Source organism: Magallana gigas, chromosome 10 (assembly GCF_963853765.1).
Source record: "Magallana gigas chromosome 10, xbMagGiga1.1, whole genome shotgun sequence".
NCBI lineage: Eukaryota > Metazoa > Mollusca > Bivalvia > Ostreida > Ostreidae > Magallana > Magallana gigas.
Genome location: NC_088862.1, coordinates 14,002,153 through 14,024,152, shown reverse-complemented (window position 1 = coordinate 14,024,152; position 22,000 = coordinate 14,002,153). Strand labels below are relative to the sequence as shown.

General features: G+C 32.3%; 1 protein-coding gene and 1 long non-coding RNA gene across 8 annotated transcripts in view; one reads left to right on the top strand and one right to left on the bottom strand.

The window, feature by feature from the left end:
- Positions 1-12,602: 12,602 nt before the first annotated feature.
- LOC105327695 (uncharacterized) overlaps positions 12,603-22,000 on the bottom strand; it is a 37,474-nt gene continuing 28,076 nt past the window's right edge. For 6 of the 7 annotated variants that reach the window (XM_066072601.1, XM_066072603.1, XM_066072604.1 and 3 more), the window contains exons 10-11: positions 16,510-16,710; positions 12,603-13,049 (exon numbers count right to left, since the gene is read on the bottom strand). In XM_066072601.1, coding sequence (XP_065928673.1) covers positions 12,847-13,049; positions 16,510-16,710 — 404 coding nt within the window. In that variant the 3' untranslated portion in view covers positions 12,603-12,846. 7 annotated transcript variants of the gene reach the window in all.
- Positions 16,991-20,229, top strand: LOC117690763 (uncharacterized). Its single transcript, XR_010710527.1, has 2 exons — positions 16,991-17,428; positions 18,588-20,229. It is a non-coding gene; the product is annotated as an uncharacterized lncRNA (long non-coding RNA).

The following is a 22,000-nucleotide window of genomic DNA, read 5'->3' as shown; positions in this document are numbered from 1 at the left end:
GAACGGCATTGTAGAAAAGAGAGAGCCGTAATGCAGAAGAGAAGTTGTGTATTCTTTCGACGTACAAATGCATTTTCAATTTACTGTGAAACATATGAACATGCACAGGGAACAATACTACATATTTGTTTAAGGAGGATATTTTTCTCGTGTGAATCGTTTACGAGGAAATTCTGACAGCCACACTTCTGTCGACGATCAGCCGTTGATAAGCTACGAGTAATAAAGGGGAAAAGATGGACATTAAAGTGTGTGATTTATGTGGATGTTACTGAAGAAGGTGAGGCTTTTACTCCTTTTAAAGTTTAAAAAAGTTAAAGTTAAAATTTAGTATATAGTATAGATGTACATGTAAGTACGTGCACACTGTTTGTTTTTGTTATGGTGTGGGTGTTTGTTTACTAGGCTAACGTGTAATTTTTACATGTTTCATGGATGTTTAGACTCGCTCGAGGTTCATCAGTTCATGGGGGACTGGAAAGGGTAACTGAATTTATCTATTTAAAAAAATAACAGATTGTGAATTTTCAACTCAAAATTCAAAGCAGGGTCTAATTAGAAACATATCATATATTCTTGTGCAGAAGACTCCAAATGTAGTCATGAATATCCTGTAGACATAACTTCAAGTAAATAAAATTGTATACTTCAGACTTCAGAGTTAAAACATGACTTTAATATCTTTATGATGCCAATTATTGTATCATTAGAAAGGTTTAGCAGACCAACGGGTACCCGGTACATGTACTTGTACATGTAGGTTACAAGTTAGAACTATGCGTACTATTCTACCAGTTCACATAATTTTTCTTGTTTAGCAGTTATGATGTGTACTTAAATTGTCCTTGTTAATGTTTTAAATGTAATTTTTATATTCTCTTTTTTTAATCTGACTACTGGCAGTACTGGCCTGCGAGCAGTTCTCGTCGAGGACCATTTCTCGCTGGTGCACTGTAACATCATATTTTCGTATATAATTTTATGTGTTGATAAAATGACGTAACAATGCACTGGTGAGAAATGGTACTCGGCGAGAACTGATCGCACGCCAATATTGATTAATTACAGACAAAAACTGAAGGTTGCGCGTGTTATTTTTTATTGAACAACATTGTTTAAAATAATTCTTTATATATGTGATGATCAGACCGGTTTGAATACCAGTGCCAGATAGCTCAGTTGGTAAAGCACCTGACTAGAGATTCAGGGGGCCCAGGTTCAAATCCCGGTTTGGTCCTTCATTATTTCTCCCATCCTGTTACAATATTGGTGTTGTGACCAACCCCTGGAACTAACAGGTTAACTCCTGCCAGGGGTGATCTTCGAGGGTGAAGATCATTTAAGGGGGAAGGAATGTGATGGTCAGACTGGTTTGAATACCGGTGCCAGATACATGTAGCTCAGTTGGTAGAGCACTTGACTAGAGATTCAGAGGGCCAGGTTCGAATCCCAGTTTGTTCCGTCGTTATTTCTCCCATCTTTTACATATACATGTATATCAGATATATGACAGATGATTAAGGGTCATCACATGTTTTGCAAGATGCAATAAGTGTTAAAAACCTTTACTTTACAACACAATACATATAAGTGAATATTTATGTTTCCTGTTATTATTTGGTGTGGTTTTCTTGACAGTGTCGCATAAACAATTTACCCGCTCCTAAAACACAAACTTTCTTTTTGTGGATTCAGCTTACCGCTGATTGGCTGCTGTTGCAGCAGACAAATAAGATATGCACGCACAAAACACAATGAACTTGTCAGAGAATGAGTTGAGTTTATTATTAATATAAAAATTGTTATTATTTCAACTGTTGGAATTTGGGGTTGTTTTTTTTTAAATGTATACTTGTGACAAAACATATATGTGGTACATACAGCTGTAGCTTTGTGAAGAAAATTTTGGTTAGACCATATATACCTATCATGCAAGTAAATGATATTTACAAAAAACTTGCAATTTATGGCGCACGAAATATACGCTAGTTTTATAAAGATTGACATACATGTAATGTACCACATTCTGTGAAAAATAATCTATTAAAAATTCTTCATTAAGTTTACTCATACATGTTTAATTTATGCTTATTACACATAGTATTGTTTTTAAAACATGTAATTTATAAGAAAATAAGCAAAAACCCTTGCTAAATTTATTTGCAAAAAAAAAAACACAGTAGAATTGATAAAAAATGGTATACCAGAAGCTAATACCAGTACATGTACTTTGACGCTGTTCGGTGGGTAATATTCGTTTGTAATTTATGAATTGAAATATTGACTGTTGCACTACAAGTACGGTAATAAACTCTCTCTCTCTCTCAAACTCTCTCTCTCTCAATTTGATAAGTGTTTATACCTATGAAAATTTTTTAATATTATATTATGACTTGATATGCAAATTTTTGATCTTGTACTGCCTAAATGTTATGTAATGTATTGGGATATGTCATACCTATTACACTGCATGGTCAGTGTATTTTTTCCAGAAATACTATGCATATGTTAATGTAAACACAGCTATTACTAGTACATGTATGTAAACACAGCTAATTATTTTTTTTTTTTATTTCAGCTCAAAACAGACTCTTGTTACCACATGGCTTTTACCGGTACCTGTTGATTCTTGTGGGTCAGCTGCTGAGATTAACCTGTCACCTCTATCCACATGCATATTCCTTGTGTTCTATAGACTATTTACCGGTAATTCAAATTAAATCCGATAATGCATAAACAATAATGGAACTTGAAGAAAGCATCATGCCATGTTGTGGTTTGTGTTTGATAAGAAATTATGAAAACAAAATTAAGGCTGTTTATAAAGAAATTCATAATTGCTGTGAAAATTTGTTTTTCAATAAAAGTATGCAATTATGTTTCCTTTATTTTTTATTTCATAAAGATATTTAGATGTGTTTACATAATTGAAAAATCCCCCCCCCCCCTCTATTTAATTGTCTGCATTAAGTTTACATGTAGGATATGTAAATGTACATTTGACTTTGAAATAACATCTGCTATGATAATTACTTTTGAAATGAACAAGAAACAACCTATTTCTACCTTTCTAAGGTATATATGCATAAAAAGAAGTAGAAAAACATGTCAAATTTGAAAATTTTTCATTGAAATCAACTCGATCTGTCTCCAGCTACATGGGTGTGTTTGAATTTAATTTTAATTTAAGGCAGATGTCTAACTTGTAGGTTGTAACTTACTGTTTTAGCATGGTTAGAAGGAGACTAGAAATCAGAATAGATTATATATTCACTAAATATGATTGTTAGCTTATTTTTTTCATGAAAACAAGAAATCACAAGCAGGACAGCTGTCTATTAAAATGGTACAAATCATACAATAAACAAATAAAGATCAAATTTTAGAATCATTGATGATTGTTTTCATATGTGTGAGAAATTACTCAAGGAAATTGCCACACGTTTCATAAAATTAGGTAAAACATTTCAAACCATGACTTTTTATGAAAATCAAAAGATTGGGGGGTGGGGGGTATACATGTAAGGGTATTTCTAAGTGATGTGAAGCTTTTATCATGATTATATCATGTAGGGGTATGTTGTATTGAATAAGGTTTCTTTTTAAAGGTGGTTGAACAAAAGTTGACCTCTAAAAGGTCAGGTAAAGATGTTTTACTATGGAGAACCCTGTAAATCTGTGTTTACTAAAGGAAATTGGAAATGGTGGGTTCACTTAAATGGCCATATTTTTATTAAACCTCAATGGAATTGGCAATATGTTGTATTCTTTTTCTCAGAATTGCATTAGCTTTCTTAGTCTTTTCATAAAAATGTTAGTGTACTAAGTTAAAGGTACAAGGAACAGTTTCGGATAAAGTACCGTCAATATTTTTGTAAAATTGAGAGTGACTGTACTTGAAGGTTTATCATTGTTGCGTAGATTCATGAAATGAATTTTAATGATTATCAATAGTTAGAGGGGTGTCTCTTGTTGGAATTGGTAAGCAATATTAAGGCCCCTGATTTTAAGTACATGAGAAGCAGAAATAAATTGTGAAACTTGCGGCTATGACAGATATGTTGACTTTACAGTGAAATTGAAGGTTACAAACGGGAGGTTATATAACATGAAATGTAGGTGGATGGGATATTATATGCCTATTTAGTATTTACTGGGTATGAGGACAATAGCAAGTTTATTGTCCCCAAAGACAGCAACTATTTAATGAGGCAAAGCCAAGGGAAATAGTTGCTGTGGAGTGGGACAATAAACTTGCTATTGTCCGAATAGTCAGTTAATTGGTATTTCATTATACAGAAGAAAACTTTATTTGTCAGCGATGCACAATTTCTTGATGATAAACAAATTAGAGTTAAATCAAACTTTGTATTTAATGATGCGATCTTATTAGGTCAGAGGTGTTCCGAGTTTAAGGTGATATGGGACACTTCCATGTTGTGACGTATTGTTTATCGAAATAAACAATAAAATAAAGTGTAATTATATAAGTACATGTAGTTTCTTTTCAAAAATGGTCACATAACTCCTTAGCACAGTGGGTTAGAGGGTTACTAGGAACCTGTAAGTCATGAGTTCGAATCCCGCTGGGGTTTTTACAATTTTTACCTTTTCAAATATTTTTAAAAGCTATTTTTTGGTTAAATATTGTAAATATTGATGACTATTCACCATGGGCAGATAGCATGGATACTATTTTAAATTAGATAAAAAGGCATGTTTATGCGGGCGCCTTCTAGTGATCAATTTGTCCGTCTGTCCATCCGAGATGGCTTGACAGGAGCATAGCTTCTCTCCCCTTGGCCCAATCTGGCTCATACCTCATCCACAGGGTTCCTTTGGTTGAAGGATGTGCAGTGACCTTGAACCATGTTTTTAGGTATAAGGTTAAGGTCATAGCAGAATTATATATATAAAATCCTTGTCTGGGGCATATCTTTTTTCCCTTTGGTCCAATCTGGCTAATACTCACAGAGTGTCTCTATGGTTAAACGATGTGCAGTGACCTTGCATGAAATTTCTAGTTAAAGGGTGAAGATCATATCGGATCATGCAAAAATCCTTTTTTGAGAGCATATATAATTTCTACTAACCCTTATTTGGCTCAGACTTCACATAAGCAGAGCATTTGAGTAAAGGGTGAAAGGGTGTGTAGTGACCTTGAACCTATTTTCAGTGAAAAGAAACTGTGAAGGTCATAGCAGAATTATATTTTTAAAAATCCTTGTCCGGAGTATATCTTCTCTCCCTTTGCTCCATTCAGCCTCATACTTCACCCACATGATGCCTTTGATCAAAATATATGCAATGACCTCGAATGATATTTGTAGATGAAGAGTCAAGGTCATATCAGATCACACAAAAATCCATATTTTAAGAGCATAGATATACTCAGTCTCCTTTTAGCCCCAATTTGGCTAATATTTTACCTTTACAGAGTTTATTGGTTAATGGCGTGCAGTGACCTTGAACCAAGTCTGTCAATGTGAAGCAAGGTCATAGCAGATCTTTTTAAAATTAGTTTAAGACAGTAGATTATTTTCCAAATATGCTTAATCTTGGTCAGATTGAACAAAAATGCATGTATGTTAGGAGGAATGAAATTGAATTAAAAGTTCTATGCCAGCTGGAAAAATTTCAAGTTATAGCTCAAGGTCAAAGCAGAATTCTCTGAAATTACATAAGCGGGGCCCTTTGAAATGTTCACCATTTCAATGTTGTCTGGTTCATAGTAATTTTACATAGAAAATATTCACAGAGGTACAGTAAAGTAAACTTAACATCGTTAAGTTTCTGACAATTAATGACGCAACGAGCACACAGTACGAAAGGTCAACCCTTTGAAAAGCAGTGAAGAGAAAAAGTTGCTCAGAATTATGTTTTAAACAAAATTGATTTTTTACGTAAATTTTAATTTTGCATTCTGGGTTAAGAAAAAAGATGTTAGTTCAAGGTAAAGTAAACTTGTACCTAAAATGAAGTCAAATTTGTTAAGTCGTACTTAAACACATTGGTTTTTTTTGTTAAGTCGTTCTTGAAATGGTTAAGGGTTTTTGGTTAAGTCGTACTTAAAAACATTCGGATTATGTTAAGTTGTACCAAGAATCATTCGATTTTTTTTATCTTTTTGTACTTAGGTTTCTTTGTTACTAGATAAAGAACTCTGCTTCTTAGACGTACTTCTAGCGTTGCTTTCGACATTAGCGGAAAACCCACTCGTTGCTTTGCAACGAGCTTTGCTCTAGTTATTATTATTTTTTTTCCACAAATTTTGTGCACGAGATTTCTCGAAAACTATTCGACCGATTTCGACCATTTTTTCAGAGAAGATGAGTCTTGATGTAAACTTCATACGTTTTTGAGATTTTTCCTGTCGGCACTTCCGGTACCGATTTATCGGCCATTTTGTACATTTTTACGACCTATTTTGTGCAGAGCTGATCTCAGAAACTATCAGAGATATGACTATGAAATTTTCAGGATAGGTAGTCTATCGTCTGAAGTTGTGCACTATTATTTTGTTTTACGCCACTGGCGCCATTTCTTGGAGCTCGCCTAGGCACGAAAATTGGGTACGAATTTTCATTCAAAATTTTCATACGTTTTCATCTGTATCTTTTTATCAGTTGATATTTTGTTAAGACATATATAACAAAAGAGGTAGATAATCAAAAGTTCTTTCCAACAAAATCAAAAATAAGGGGCTGGCCCCTTTATTTAGGGGCCAAAACACTCGTAAACTCTATTACAAATAACTTAAAAACGATAAAGATTTTGTAATGTATTATAGAAGCAAAGTTGTTGATCGTACCAATATCTATTAGAAAAAATTATTATCACGCCCATTTATTACGTAATTGGGGATTTTTAGGGGCCAAAATACTTAAACTTTGACGCAATATAACTAGAGAAGTAGAAATATTTTGTTAGACATCATAGAAGAAAAAATGTTTGAATTAATAATTTAAATTGATTCCACTTATCAAAACACGAATTTCTGTCCCCATTAAGGATCAAGAGGGCTGGCCCCTAAAATATTCAAACATTTGTATCTCAAAAATGATCAACAATTCTAAATGGGTGTAAGAACAAAAAATGTTAGTATTCTTAAACCTTTTCAAAGAAATCAAGAAAAAGGGGCTGGCCCCTTTTTTTGGGGGGGGGGGGGGCAAGAAACTCGTAAAGTCTATTACAAATTACATAAAAACGATTAAGATTTCGTAATGCATTATAAAAGCAAAGTTGTTAATTGTAGCAATATCTATCTAGAAAACTCATTGCAACACCCATTTATTACGTAATTAGGGATGTGTATACATTATCTGAAAGTGTGTGTGTGGGGGGGGGGGGGTAATTCTGAAATTATATCGAATATTCATGGTATGATTTAAAACAGAAATCGCAAGGAAGACCTACTCGTTACTCGTAACGAGATCGTATCTAGTTTCAATTTTACTGTTAATGTATGAAGATATTTGTATCCTCACGATAACAAATAGGACCGGAATCAAACGATAAATTATGTAGATCTCACAATAGTGTTTTTTCGATGGTTCAAAACAAGACTGCGACAAAATAATCCCGAATTCCCTTCAGTTTTAGGGGTTTTCCGCCCGCAACAGGACTGTATTTTTATGAGATTAAAAATAAAGTGTAAAACGCCTGATTTTCCCACTTTTGTAAAAATACTAGGTCACTTGAATATTTGATGCCAGTTGTTTCGGCATGGGGATGATAATTATAAGGCTCGGACTTGATTTTCAAGCACATGTGTAACTTTGATGTATACAAACTCTAGAGTCTTTGTTGATAGCTGTGTTTTTTGGCTACTAAATTGTTTGGGAACTATTATTTTTAAAGTTGTAAAGAGGGATTTTTAAAAAAGTTTGTTTTAAATTAAAAATTTGCTTAAATTTGGTAGGAATTTATAGTAAAAATTAATAGTGGTGTGCAGTCGATAATTCAAATTGTCAAGCATGCAGCCATTAAATGTTCGGAAATTTTTTTCCACAAATTTTTTTTTTCAAAATTAAATAAAATACATCGGGGCAGGTCATTTTCAGAGGGGCGGGCGGGGATGAGGATCTAAAAAAACAAAATGATTTTCTGTGGCCCACACTGCTCAACGCGTTATCAGCTATTCAGTTGTTATCGGACATTCGGTGCAAGGAAAGATGATTGCTTTTTAACGTGGGTAAGTCTAAATTTCTTAATGCAACGACAAATATATACTTGCGCAAACAAAGTTTGTTTGTGATCTTTAGTAGATAAATGATTATTCTTTCAGCAGCCAAAAGCACAGACCAAATCTCTCTTTTTCAAATATTCTACAGCTCTTCAAAGTGGTTTTTGAAATAAAATTTTTGGATTATGTCACCACATTGTAATAGTCTTTGTAGAAGTTGAAATCTACTTGTTCTTTAAATCAAAATGGTTTCTTCATTCTATGTACAATCACAAAGCTTTACATAAGCAGACATATCTTTAAAAAAAAATATGGTTCAATGCTTAAATATTTCTAAATATACCGTTTGTTTATTTTGTTTTGTTTTTGTCTGTTTGGAACTACATATGTACTTCAGCGATAATATATTTACTAAGTTCACGTATTACAGTGGCGTCGGAACCAAATTGAAAGTGGGGGGGGGGGGGGGGGCTAGACTAATCCTCAGATATTTTGACAAGCAAAAAAAAAAAAAACACCAAAAAAAAAAACCCCTCTAATTCCACCAAAATCAGGAAAATCCTAATCCGGGGGGGGGGGGGGTATACCTATAGAACCAAAGAAAAATTTTAACTTCCAATTCCGTGGAGGGGGTTGGGGTCAATATTTCCGTCTTCTCAAGGTAAATTTTGCAACAATTTTCCTTCCTGCGAGAAAAAGTGGGGGGGGGGGGGGGGGGGGGGGGCTGAACCCTCTATGATGCTATGTGCCTTATGGTTAGGTCTAACTTTGAAAAACAAGTGAAAAGCTGTCAATGTGACAGCAAACTGGATTTTCATTTATGTGAACTGTATCCATAATCCATCTCAACCCGTATCCAGTGAAATGGAGTACCCTATATGCAATATTTTGCCAAAAATGACTAAGTTCAAAAGCTGGGTTTTTTTCATGACTTATCGGAAATCAAAATCCTAGCAATATGCACACCTCTTATATAAGTACAATTGATTTGCAAAAGAACAACTTCTTGAAAACTGTAGGAGGAGTTATCCATACAATGAGGGTACCCTATAAGCAATATTTTGCCAAAAAATGACCAAGTTCAAAAGCTGGTATTTTTTTCATAAATTATTGGAAATCAAAATCCTAGCAGTTCGTCGAGCGATAGTCGAGTACTCGATCGTTGATTCATTTAATACTGTGTCCTTTACAAATAAAATGATAAATAATGCTGCTGTCCATACATCCTATAAATGGAATCTATTTAATCTTCATCTCCATATGCAGATGTCCTGGTTTTTCCTTTAAAATAATTGAGCAACATACAATCTTAATGCAACTTAAACCAACAATTAAAGATTATTTCATATTTTGAAAAATATCAAAGTTTTTTTCCTAAATATTCCTATTATTTCGACCATCATGCATTAATAAAAACTTCGTTTTATTTTACATCCCAGTAATCTATCGTCAGAGTTGATGACCACTTATAGCTTTAAGTATTGCGAATTATGTGTGTACACATTTACTACAGCTATATAAATTAGCACAGTTCACAATTATGAGTGTTTTAACTAGAAAAGTCGATCTAAGTTTGAAGTAAACAATTTCAAATACGAATGCATCTGCTCAACCAATGGTTTCTGAACCTCACACGAGGAATGGTGCTGCGGATCAGAAACCCTTGGCTAGCGAAGATGGTGCTCAAATAAATATATATGTACATGTAACTATATATGCAAAGCGTTGATGAAACAAGAGGTCCATGGGCCACATCGCTTACATGAGCAAAATAGGAATGATAAAATCAGCTTATCAGAGTCACAATTCAAACTATCTTGGCATTGTAGTATAAAACATATAGATCCTGTATAAATCAGAGTCCAATTTTTACACTGGATATTTTTTATGTTAATAATCAAGTCCCTATTCTAAAAGGATGATAGTCATATCGCCTGTTGAGCATTGCAGTTCTCAAAAAGATCCTAAATACTATTTTCTAAATACTATAAAGGATATAAACCTACTTTAACTCTGAACTATCTCCCCCATTGTGGCCCAACCCTACCCCTGGGGGTCATGATTTTCACAACTTTAAATCTATACTACATGAGGAAGCTTCCACACAAGTTTCAGCTCTCCTTGCTGATTAGTTTCTTAGAAAAAGATTTTTAAAGATTTACTCTATATATTTCTATGTAAAAATTCGACCCCCCACTGGGCCCCTTCCTACTCCCGGGGTCATGATTTTAACAACCTGAATCTACACATCCTGAGAAAAGCCGAATTATTCTTGAAAGGAAGATTTTCGAAAATTTCACGGAAATTTTCAATAATTCCTAATTATCTCCCCTTGTAAAAGGGCGTCGTCCTTAATTTTCACAACTTTGAATCTCCTTTGCCTAAGGATGCTTTGTGCTAAGTTTGATTGAAATTGACTCAGCTGTTCTGGAGAGGATGTTGAAAATGTGAAAAGTTTACAGACAGACAGACAAACAGGCGGACGAAAGACAAACTGTGATCAGAAAAAGCTCACTTGAGTTTTTAGCTCAGGTTAGCTAAAAAAATGATATGCGCTCTCGCTAAATTTTTCTGCTATTCAATTTTATGTTTCTTAATTTTTTTTAACAAAAAAGTGACGCGTGTCCGTATTTTGCGTCATAAGTACAAAGTCAACATCCGTTAACATGTTCATGAATTTTTTTTTTTAATAAGATTTGAATTGATTTATTCCTTTTCTCTCCTTAGGGAGCATTATAAGATTGACAAGTAAATTAGATTTAGAATTGTTAAAGCTGTATAACTTTTTGAAAGATTCATATTTAAAGAATGTCACGGATTTCTCTTTTGCATTAATATGGCCCAAAAAAGACTTAAGAAATGCGGAAGTATAAATACACATTCATTGAATTATAACATTTGAGTAAAAGTCTTTTTTTTTTTATAGATGAGTGTTTATGAACAGTAAACTGGTTAAAAATGAATGACGTGAATATATTTTTAAAATAATGATAGTGGGTTTTGGGATAATTTGAAAGCAAAAAAGAGATAATTGACATACATTTTTTTCTAAAAAATCAAGAGAAGAAAATGCTTACATGTACTCGATCCTTAAGATATTGAACGTCGTTTTCGTAGGATAACATCCATGAACGATAATTCATTATGCATTATTTGAATTGTCGAACATGGAAAGTTTTCCACACACAGAAACACGTGAATTTTAAAAAGCAAAGAAATAAACGGTATATAGGTATAAAGGTACAGCCTTTGGAGTTATATAATGTAAAGTGTGTGATATATTTTAATTGTGACGTCACATTATAAATAAGTTGCGTACAGAAGTTGATGACGAAAGCAAAACTGCAAAAGCGTCGGGCACGGACTCAGTAATGACGTGTATTTCACGTGGTAGGGAAAATTACCTTAAGGATGAAGTTTACTCAGAATGAAAAAAAATTCCACTGATGATAATGAAAAACCAACTACTGTGTGTTGTAGACCTTACATGGTAGTGTTATTCTTCACTTTCAAATAAGTAGGTCAATGACCTACTTTTTGAGTTAATGGCCATTGAATATTTTTTGAAAATTTAAGAAAAATCCATAAAAAATTTACTCTATGATTGAGATTTTCTTAATTGTGAAAATAATACAAATTGCTTAATTCTTTGACAAATGAAATATAGTTTATGAATGGTAGTGACATTAAATAGATTCAAAGAATTAAGTTTTCATTCACAATTTTTTAGGGTATTCTATTCCGAATTTCCTCTATCAGTTTTCAAATTACTACCCATTTTTGATTCAATATAACAAAAAACTGAATGATGATAATGCTAAAACATTTATAGTATTAAACTAAGTATAATGACCTTTCTCTCCTGGCATAAAATTTATATGAGGTCAATGATCAAAATTTTGAGATATGGTGTCTTTTATCATTTTTAAGCATTTTTCAATATTTTTGTAGTGTGTGCCATACGATTATCTTAGCGAAAAAGCAAGATAAAACCAACAGAAAATATGCAAAATTATGTTGACTAACAAATAAAATCTTAACTTTAAATATTATAGTACTATCAAAAATATTTCAGTGGAAAACAAAATCTGAAAAATTTAATCCGAATTTCCTCTGCTTTGCTAAAAGTCAACCTTTGTCAGAGCCTAATTCAATGATTTAGTAAAAATATTGATTGTTATGTCAATAATAGTTCATTTCATAAATACTTTCTGTATTAAAAACAAATTTTACTCATTAAATTGAACTTTTTAACAATCCGGATTTGAGAACTCAAACCCTGAGTAAACAACATCCTTAATACCATTATCTAAAAGATTTACAAAATTCGGTGCAGCGGTTTCAATAGTGTTGCTCTGACAACAAAAGTTAAACTCAAACTGTATTAACTATCGGGTAATAACAAGTATACTTCAAGTATGGATTATGGAATATGTTTATCGATTTGAAACACTAAAAAAGAACAGAGTTTTTCAGTTAACAAAATTATCTATCAACATACCATTTTACACCTGTCAATGGTACAACATACTTGAAAATTCTCTATTTTGGGTTAAAAAGGCTAAACATTATAATGTAAAAAAAATACATTTAAATCTAGAAATAGTAAGCCTCTTTCTCTCTAAAAAGCAAAGTATATGCTCTTGGTTAACAGAGTCTAATTAACCTCCAAAAACTTGCACGTCGGCAAGTTGTAAAATTGTTTTCGCCCTGGCTTGTATTTGAATAAAACGTCCTTTCATTCCACCAGGACACTTGATTGTTATCTTTTGACTGTTTTTTCCGGGTCCTCTGAAATACCCACATTTCCTCAGTCTATTTATTGATACTCCAACATGTATGAATGCATTCCTAAAACGTCCTCCTGAAATAGAAATGAAAAAAAAAATTATCAACTGTAAACGAAAGGTACAAATTGTATCTGAACTACTGAAATCAGATTTATACATGTATGTATATTGCATCGTCGGTGACCCACGTGTGATTCACATCGATTCTATCCACTTGTGGACTCAAAACCGTGGTTTGCGACGATGGTATATTTGCTGTGCATTTGAAATAGCTGTACTCTGTCCTAAGAAATCTTATCATCAAATTAATATGGCCTAATTGTTGGACATTTATAAAGAAAACCCTTCAGGTAAAACGTCACAAAACAACACCTGACGTAATTCATGCGTTATTACGTCTTCTCCGTGTCCGACCTAATTAAGACCTACGGTTAAAACGTGTATCTTAACGAGGCCGAGTAGAGAACGAGTACGCACGCTTTCGCGCAGCGTTTCATTTGTATTGTGACGTCATCTTTTTGCTTGGTTGACGCCATGGCGTGATAGTTTCAACTGCAGATATTCAGCGAAAATTGTTGAAAATATCTCGTTTGATTGGTAAAAATAATGTTATATTGTGGAATAAACATACATATCTCGAAGTATAATCTAGCTTTATTTGGGCTCGGGTCGAAAACGTGAAGAGGGTTCAGCAAGCCTAGCCCTCTGTCACGTTTTCTTAACCCGCCTAAATATAGCTTAATTCATATATTTCAAGACAGTAACCATGTATTTTATATTAATGACCCTTAATATGTGATGTTATATATTTTTTATTACTTAAATATGTCTGAATGTTTTAATAAAACTAAGAAGATCACCTTTTCTGCCTTTGTCAAATAAAAAATAGCCATTATCTGACGAATCTGGGAAATTGGGCATACAAAAATCAACTTTGATAAGACCACTGGAACAAACCAGGAGGTAAAAGTTTTTTTTTTATTTGACAATTTGATTCCTTTTAGCAATAACTTTAATATGTAGAACAGAAAAAGAAATCCCTAGGGCAGAAGTTTTGAAAAAATGTAAAAAATATGCAAAATTGATACATTTCAAGCAAAATCCCATAGGGTCCTGCGTTAAAGATGAACAAACGTTGAGATGACCCCCTAAACAAACGGTGTGGTAAATGTCTTATTTTTAGCCGGGCTCTGCTGAAAGCAGAGTCCTGGCTATAGGCAGGCAAATCGCCAATGTTACTATAAATAGCACAAATAAACAAAAAACCAAACAGCGTCAAGGTAAAGCTTCCGCTATTCCAAATAGTTACACAAAGAGCCACGTTTTGTCAAAAGTGTTGGCATTTTGTTTCTTTTTTTAAAATTTCGAATGAATTGTCTATCTTTTTTAGTTTTCTTATTAATAACGTGCTTTTAAAACATTACTATGCATTTTGGACACATACAATGCGCATAAATTTCCATGAACTACTTTGCTACGCGATGAAGTACCGGGGATTGAATATATAATGCTTGTTGCAAAATTCAAGGCACCAACTGTTAAACTTTTCAACTTCTACTAGAGAGACATATTTTTTGTTTATAGCCGCTTACAAAATTTGGTCGCTCTCTGATGCTTTGCCGACATTAAAAGCATGAGAGAGAGAGAGAGAGAGAGAGAGAGAGAGAGAGAGAGAGAGAGAGAGAGAGAGAGAGATTTTCAGTCTTTACTACACAATGTGCATAAAGACACACCAAAAGAGCCCCGCTTTCAGTACTTCAGTACTTTAATTTAATCTTAAAATAATCATTATATCAGTAGAAATTCATGTCAAAAGTTTCATCAAAAAATCTAGGGCAGAACAAATTAGACCCGGCCTCGTTAAAACAAAGAATTCAAGGTGACCTAGAAATTGATTCAAAATAAATCTATTTAAAACCCCGAGAATCAATTAGGCCAATTAATCGACTGAATGAAAACATGACTGGGTTGTGTCACTTGCGTACTCCCTATGAAAATATAGACCGCTTACTTTTGTCCGGAATATATATCAATGCTTTGTAAGGTTGAATTTAATCCGAATCTTTGAACATTAGTCCCTGAAAGTCCATAAACAACTAAAATAAAATCCTGATCGAAATCTATTCCAGTGCATAAGGGAGATAATTACACAAAGGGAAATAATTTGACCTTCTTGTTACGCTATATTATCTTTATTCTATTCGCTTAGGAACGGGCATAAAGATATTTTCCCCCAAAAATTGTTTTTAGAATTAAAATTATACGCTGAAGAAAAGTAATTTAAAACTATAAGAAATAGTTGAATAGAGGTTTTGTTTTGAAAACATATCAGGTAATTAGCGTTATCCACGTATGCGACTGCGATTTTTAAATACCGATCTCGATCCATAATACTTCAAGATAAAAAAAAAAAACACCCCAAAAACATCTTCTGTGATTTAAGGAGGCCGATTTGGGTTTTTTTGATAAGTAATATCATTTCCTACCTTATATGTTAAAAACACAAAATTCTACCGTCTGGTTTTTAGTGGGGGCCATCTCAAAATATTAAAATGCACAAAATTTGGCTATATATTTGGATCATCACGAATGATGATTGGTATAATGGATTCATTCCAAAAATGAGGAAAATATCCTCGAGGATAGCATCATTCTGTATGTAAAATTTCAACAGCGTACAATTTTTACTTTTTCTTTTATATTATTTCTTATAACGTACTCCTACAAAGCTTCATTTTATCATAACGTCATAAAAGCGCAATGGCAATGCCCCCCTACCGCACAACGTAAAAATCGTGTTAAAAATAAAAATTTCCTTTAAAAATCTAAATATTTTTATCTGTATTTTGTTTATTGTGTTCAATTTTATAAATGATATCGAAAAAAATTCATAAGAAGTATAAAACAACTGTATTATATTAGAATGCGCAAAAACATGCGCAATGCAAACTAAAGTCGGCCTCCTTAAGGAATAAAAATTAATCAACGGTTTGTTTAAATCATGTTTTCTATTTAACAATAAGCTAAACATATTTTTAGAGTGATGAAATAATAAACCTATGCACACTTTTTTTAAAGGAACCTTTTATCGAAATATATATTTGATGATTTTTACCAAAAATACGTCTATTGTGATCCTGAAAAGACCTGTCCTTTGGGTAATATTATTTCCAATTGATCAACGGCGTTAAGGGGTAAACAATATCACTATTTCATAGAAATCTGTTCGTAAATTTAATAAAATTACAAGAGCTAAATTCTCTTTAAAAATTTGTTTTATTTTATCTCTTTTGTAAGCAGATAAGCAAGTGTAATATAAAACTATTTGTTTTGATAAATTAATTCGTTCATTTTCCATATTTTCAGAACCAATGTATAAAATCTCTAAATTTAATTGAGCCTTGATCATAATTTCTCAATGCAGCCAAAAAAAAATATTTGTGAAAAAGTCAGGCCAGGAAACAAAATTAGTTCAGATTTCGAAGTGGATTCCCATATTCTAACGACATTTCATTTAATTTCAAACTTCATTACCCTGAACGTTCCGGTTATAGATGACCACTTTGTCAACGTTGTTAACAGCTCCAAGATCAATTCGAAGCCATGGGTTCCTCTGGGTACGGGTGTGACAAAAATCTTTTGTATTTCCGTTGACACAATAGTGTCCTCTGAAACTGCCATAAACACTGCTCATATATGTCTTTTTTCCCAATGCAAGATTTTTAGAACCACCGACTGCAACAAAAAAGAAAAAAAGGATGATATCAATCTTGTATTTCAAATGAAGGTGGGTCTCTCTCTCTCTCTCTCTCTCTCTCTTTCTCTCTCTCAAGTGTTTAAGACTAAACCATTGACATAAAGCTTTGATATAATTTAAAAGAAACTGAAATAAGAGGCCCACGGGTCACATCGCTCACCTGAGCAACAATAGGCATCATAAAATCAGCTTCAGGCATGAGTTTTACTAAGCTTCTTATCTTACGCAAAAATATTACTACTTAAGAACTTCGTAGGTTTTAACTTAAGGATATGTGAACCTGACAAAAACAAGTTCATTGCGCAACGCGAACTGTCGTCTGGCGACAAGCAATCGTATTTCACATCGACGGTTTATTTGCTTAATTTAAGGTTTAAAACAGTGATATAAAATGTGTAAGTTTATGAATTTGCATAAAATATAATTTATATCAACATTTACATCAAAAGGTTTTACTTTTTTAATCATTTACAAACTTAAAGTTTACGACATACTTGCGCCGATTTCCGGTAATTTCCCAAATCTCGATGTAAACAACAAGTCGGAATGACAAAAACTGATGGATATTATTAGTGTATGACGAATATTGCGAACACAAACTGATGTCGGGTGTCATAAAAAGGGAATGGAAAAAAGGACGAGACCACACACCAGTTCCCTGTGATCTAAACCTGCCATTTGCAAGCAGTAAGCATGGTAGGTGTCTTATCATGACATGTGCTATATTGTATTATGTTAACGTTACAGATTATTATGCTCGTATATTATCCACGTGAAAACAATATCGCCTAGCCTATATGCAGAATAGCTACACAATAATCCTAATTTGTTCAAACATAAACATTATTCATTGTTAATTCAGTCAGTGTTTGTAATTAAAATAATCACAATTTTAGTTCGAATTTTCTTAAATGAAATTAACCATCTGATGATAAATGGTAAGGTTGACCGCATAGAGGGCCCTGAGTTTACTCTAGCATATGACAAGCTTATTTACCAACATTTACTCACAAAATATTTTTAGTCTAACACTTTCATGCACATTAGCTTGAACAGTATATTTGTAAGGAATAGGTTATATGTTTGTATTGATGATTTTTTTAGCACATACTGGCGTGCGACCAGTTCTCGCCGAGTACCATTTCTCGCCAGTACATTGTGACGTCATTTTTCGTCTATAATTTTATGTGTTGATAAAATGACGTCACAATGTACTGGCGAGAAATGGTACTCGGCGAGAACTGGTCGCACGCCAGTATAGTTCATAACATGAAGAATTAATCTTTTATTCACTATCAATAACTGATAATGTTGATTCTCTGTACTGTGAAAACATTTGAACAGCTGACTGATATTCACCTTTATTGAACTGTAAAAATCAAAGTATAGTTGAAAGAAAAATTAGTATATCATGGTTTATCGGTTGATAGAATTGCTCACATCATATTTAGATTTCATGTGCTGGGTTCATTATTGTTACAAATTCTTATTTTTTTCCCATTATTTTCAAATCATTAAAACGCAAGATTTCTAAATACACACAGTTATATAAGATATGAAATTGTCAAGTTAAGTAACATTAATTTAAATTTTCAAGATTAGAATAAAATGTTGACAACTTTCACCTGATATCAAATTTTTATATAGAATAATCCATTTATATAAGGTTCTGTCTGTCTATGTTGCATACACTTTCATGATATGCCTATATGAATTTTATATATTTTTCTACATGTAGATTCTTAAAATCATCCTTTCATATAAGTCCTTCTTATATGTTATATGATATTACTGGTACTATTACTTTAAGTAATAGTACCAGTAATATCAGTTTTTTGTTTTTTTTTTAATACAGACTTTTCAAACCTCCAAGAGATGAGAACATCACTGGTATGTGTTAACGAGGTCATTCCTAATACAAGACACAATGCGGAAAAATATAAGACTAATGTAAAGAACTGAAACCATGAGTGATGAAGAGAAGAGCTGATAATCAGATTATTGTCTCTGTTATGTTCATCCTGATAAAGCCTTTCACGATTGATGCCCTGGATCATTTATTTGGTAATTTAAGGATGACAATATTTATTTCAACATTTATGATATAATATTAAGACAATTAATAAGCAGCACAACATATCCTGAAATATGAAACTGGACCAAACCAGTGATAATCTACCATTTATGATTTATTACATTTACTTGGATTTGAAAACCATTTCTGAAACTCCAAAAGTCATGAATAATTTGGACATATAATGCATACAATTAAGAATTAGTATTGTAAAAGAATATATATTATGATAATGCCTATGCTATAAGAAATACAATTGATAGATATCAATTCAAAAGGTGTTTATACTGACCAAGTGCAGTAATGAAGTTTGTAATGGCTATATACTGTTCATGTGGAGAAACTGGTTTTTAAAATATATGTCTTATGTTTATAATTATGTTTAATTTGATGATTGCATAGTATATCAAATCATCATTTCTGTCTATTAGTGTCTGTCTGTCCATCCATTTATCTGTATGAAGTCTGTTTTATTTTATAACCCTGATGAGGTTACTGATGTAGATCAAGTTGAGATCATCATTATGACACTTATATACAACAAGCCTCACAGAAAATATCAGTCCTCTTAAATTACAGAGTTTTTGAATGAGTTATGAATGTATGGTTGAGTAAAATTTTTATTTTAAATATTTTTTGAAATGATTTTTGTGAATAAGAATATTTTTGTTATAACTTATCCTTATCTATATTTTTATCATTTTTGCATGAAAAAAATATACATATCCTAGTTAGGCCACACCAATGTAATTTCTTGCTTGTCGGACATTAAGTGGAAAAGGATACAAGCGGGCTAGCGATAAAATAATAAGATTATTATTTTTTGTAGCCAAAATTTTGAGGCGGTCCATAATGATATGATTTGTAAAGTTTTATTTAAACACGAGCATGCAGGATCCGATAAAAAAGAAATTTAATTGGTGTGGCCTTCCACATTTTCTATATTTTAGTTCAAATTGAGGCTGAACCATTGTAATATATTACCCTGCATAATCATTCTGATAAAGTCTCAATCATACCTTATAAATAGCATCAAGACCAATATGGGGACCAAGGAAGGGTTCAAAGTTCAAAGGAATTATAGGATTGCATACAATCATGTATATACATAAGGACAAATCATGAATCATTTCAGAATCTGCAGTGTTGTTTAGTCCATTCAGATAATATGATTTAAAGAATTATCATGATTAAGTATCAAATTTCATTTTATACCTGTAATCATTTGAAAGATTCTCCTATTTTCCGACACCCATTTTAATGCAATACCTTACAAATCAGACAAAACTTTTAAAGATTGATAGAGGAAATTCAAATTAATTACAATCAGTATATGATTTTTATGAAACCTGTGATTTATTTGGTTTGATTGTATTTTAAATCTTTCAACAAAGGCTTAATAAAGATTGTGTGTATTAAAGTTTTCATGCATGTTTTTCTTTTTTGTGTACAGAGACTAGAGTTTCTTGATTATATCAGATGCACAACTATGACACTCTGTTAATTACCATTAAAATAAACTCTTTAGGAAGTGAAAAAATTGTTAAATTAAAGAATCATTTTCTCTTTATATGATTGGTTTTTAGAAATACTACCATTTATGGCAGTGTTGACTTTCATGAAGCGCGCAGAGTGATTTTTTGTAACAGTCAGATCAGAGGAAATTCGGATTTTCAGCCTTTTTAATTCAATTAGTTGTAGTATTTACAACACAACTCCTTTAATTTTGTTCGACAAGAACTTATGCAGGTTCACAGTATAACTAGTTGAAAGAAATCGCCATTTAAAACTGAATTATACATCTTTTTTTAACAGCATGTAGGGTTTGTAGCATCTATTTCAATAGAGGTCAGAGGAAATTCAGACGTTATTATCTTTTTTTCTAATTCACGAACATGCCAATTATTGATTACTAATTTTTTGCTATTTATCATTTCTTCAAAAGTACATAAAAAAAATAAGAGTGTAATTATAGGAAATTGTATTTTTTGCAATTTTTCTAGCTCGGGTCACGTCAAAAAATGTCACTTTTTTAGTGGTCAGAGGAAATTCAAACTAAAATAGCGGATTAAATAAAAGGAATTCTTATAATCCATTTTCAGATAAATAGAGTATTTTATTAACCTTTTTAATATTTTGGTGAGAAAAGTTTTCTAGTTAATTGTAAATATGTCTTTTATGACATTTTAAATTTGCATTTAAGGTTTTTTGTCTCGTTCTAATTTTTTGAACATGGGTAAGTTTGAAGGTCGTTGCCATGGAAACGAACTCACGAACATATGCTTAAAATGTCTTTTTTGACAAAAACAAATGGATTAGAGTCTGTTTAAACAATTTTTTCAATTATTCAATTAGTTTCATGTCAGGTTCACATGTCCTTAAGATAAGAATGTTCTGTTTTACTAACATGTTCGTAAGTTTTATTCGTAACCTTAACTTACGAAACGTTCGCAAGTTTCCGTAATGGAACTCTCTAATAACGGAGGTGTGAATATTCGTAGTTATGAACGCTGCGCAAGCGCAGAGGGCACTTTCGTTTTCGCGGCTATTTACATTTTATCGTCTGCGAAACTGTTTTGAACAATGGAGAAAGAATAGTTTTACAATATAAAGAAATGATAAATAAATATGTTTAACCCGTATGAGTGTGGGGAGTGAATGTTTTTAATAAAGTATATGTGTGTAACTTTGTAATGAATTATCATGAAAAGCTACATGTAAATGTTTTATTCATTAAATTGCCCAGACTGTTCATTCATTTATTCTAATCATCTTTATTTCCTCCCATAGTAGATTGCATGAAGAATAACATTTTAACACAAATAATAAATACAGCACATGAGTTACAAAGTTGATAGAAGTTATAATGAAAAAAGGAATATAATTAAATGGAGTAGAGTAAATTTACGATATTCATTGTATACTGAATATGGTGATCGATTCATGATATGAAATCCAGTAAATAGGACCTGCACTCAGTTCCATAAATTGGTAACTATATGTTTCTGTCCTTGCTGTAAATAGGTTTATTGATATTTATTACCGTAAATATTTCTGATCATTTGGAATTTATAGTTTAAATATAAATTATTAAATTATCGCTCTTTGCTGATAATATTAATAGGTTAAATATATGTTTTATGTCAATGTCTGTGCGATGTTTGTGTTTGTATTGTCTTTGTCGTGTGCTTATA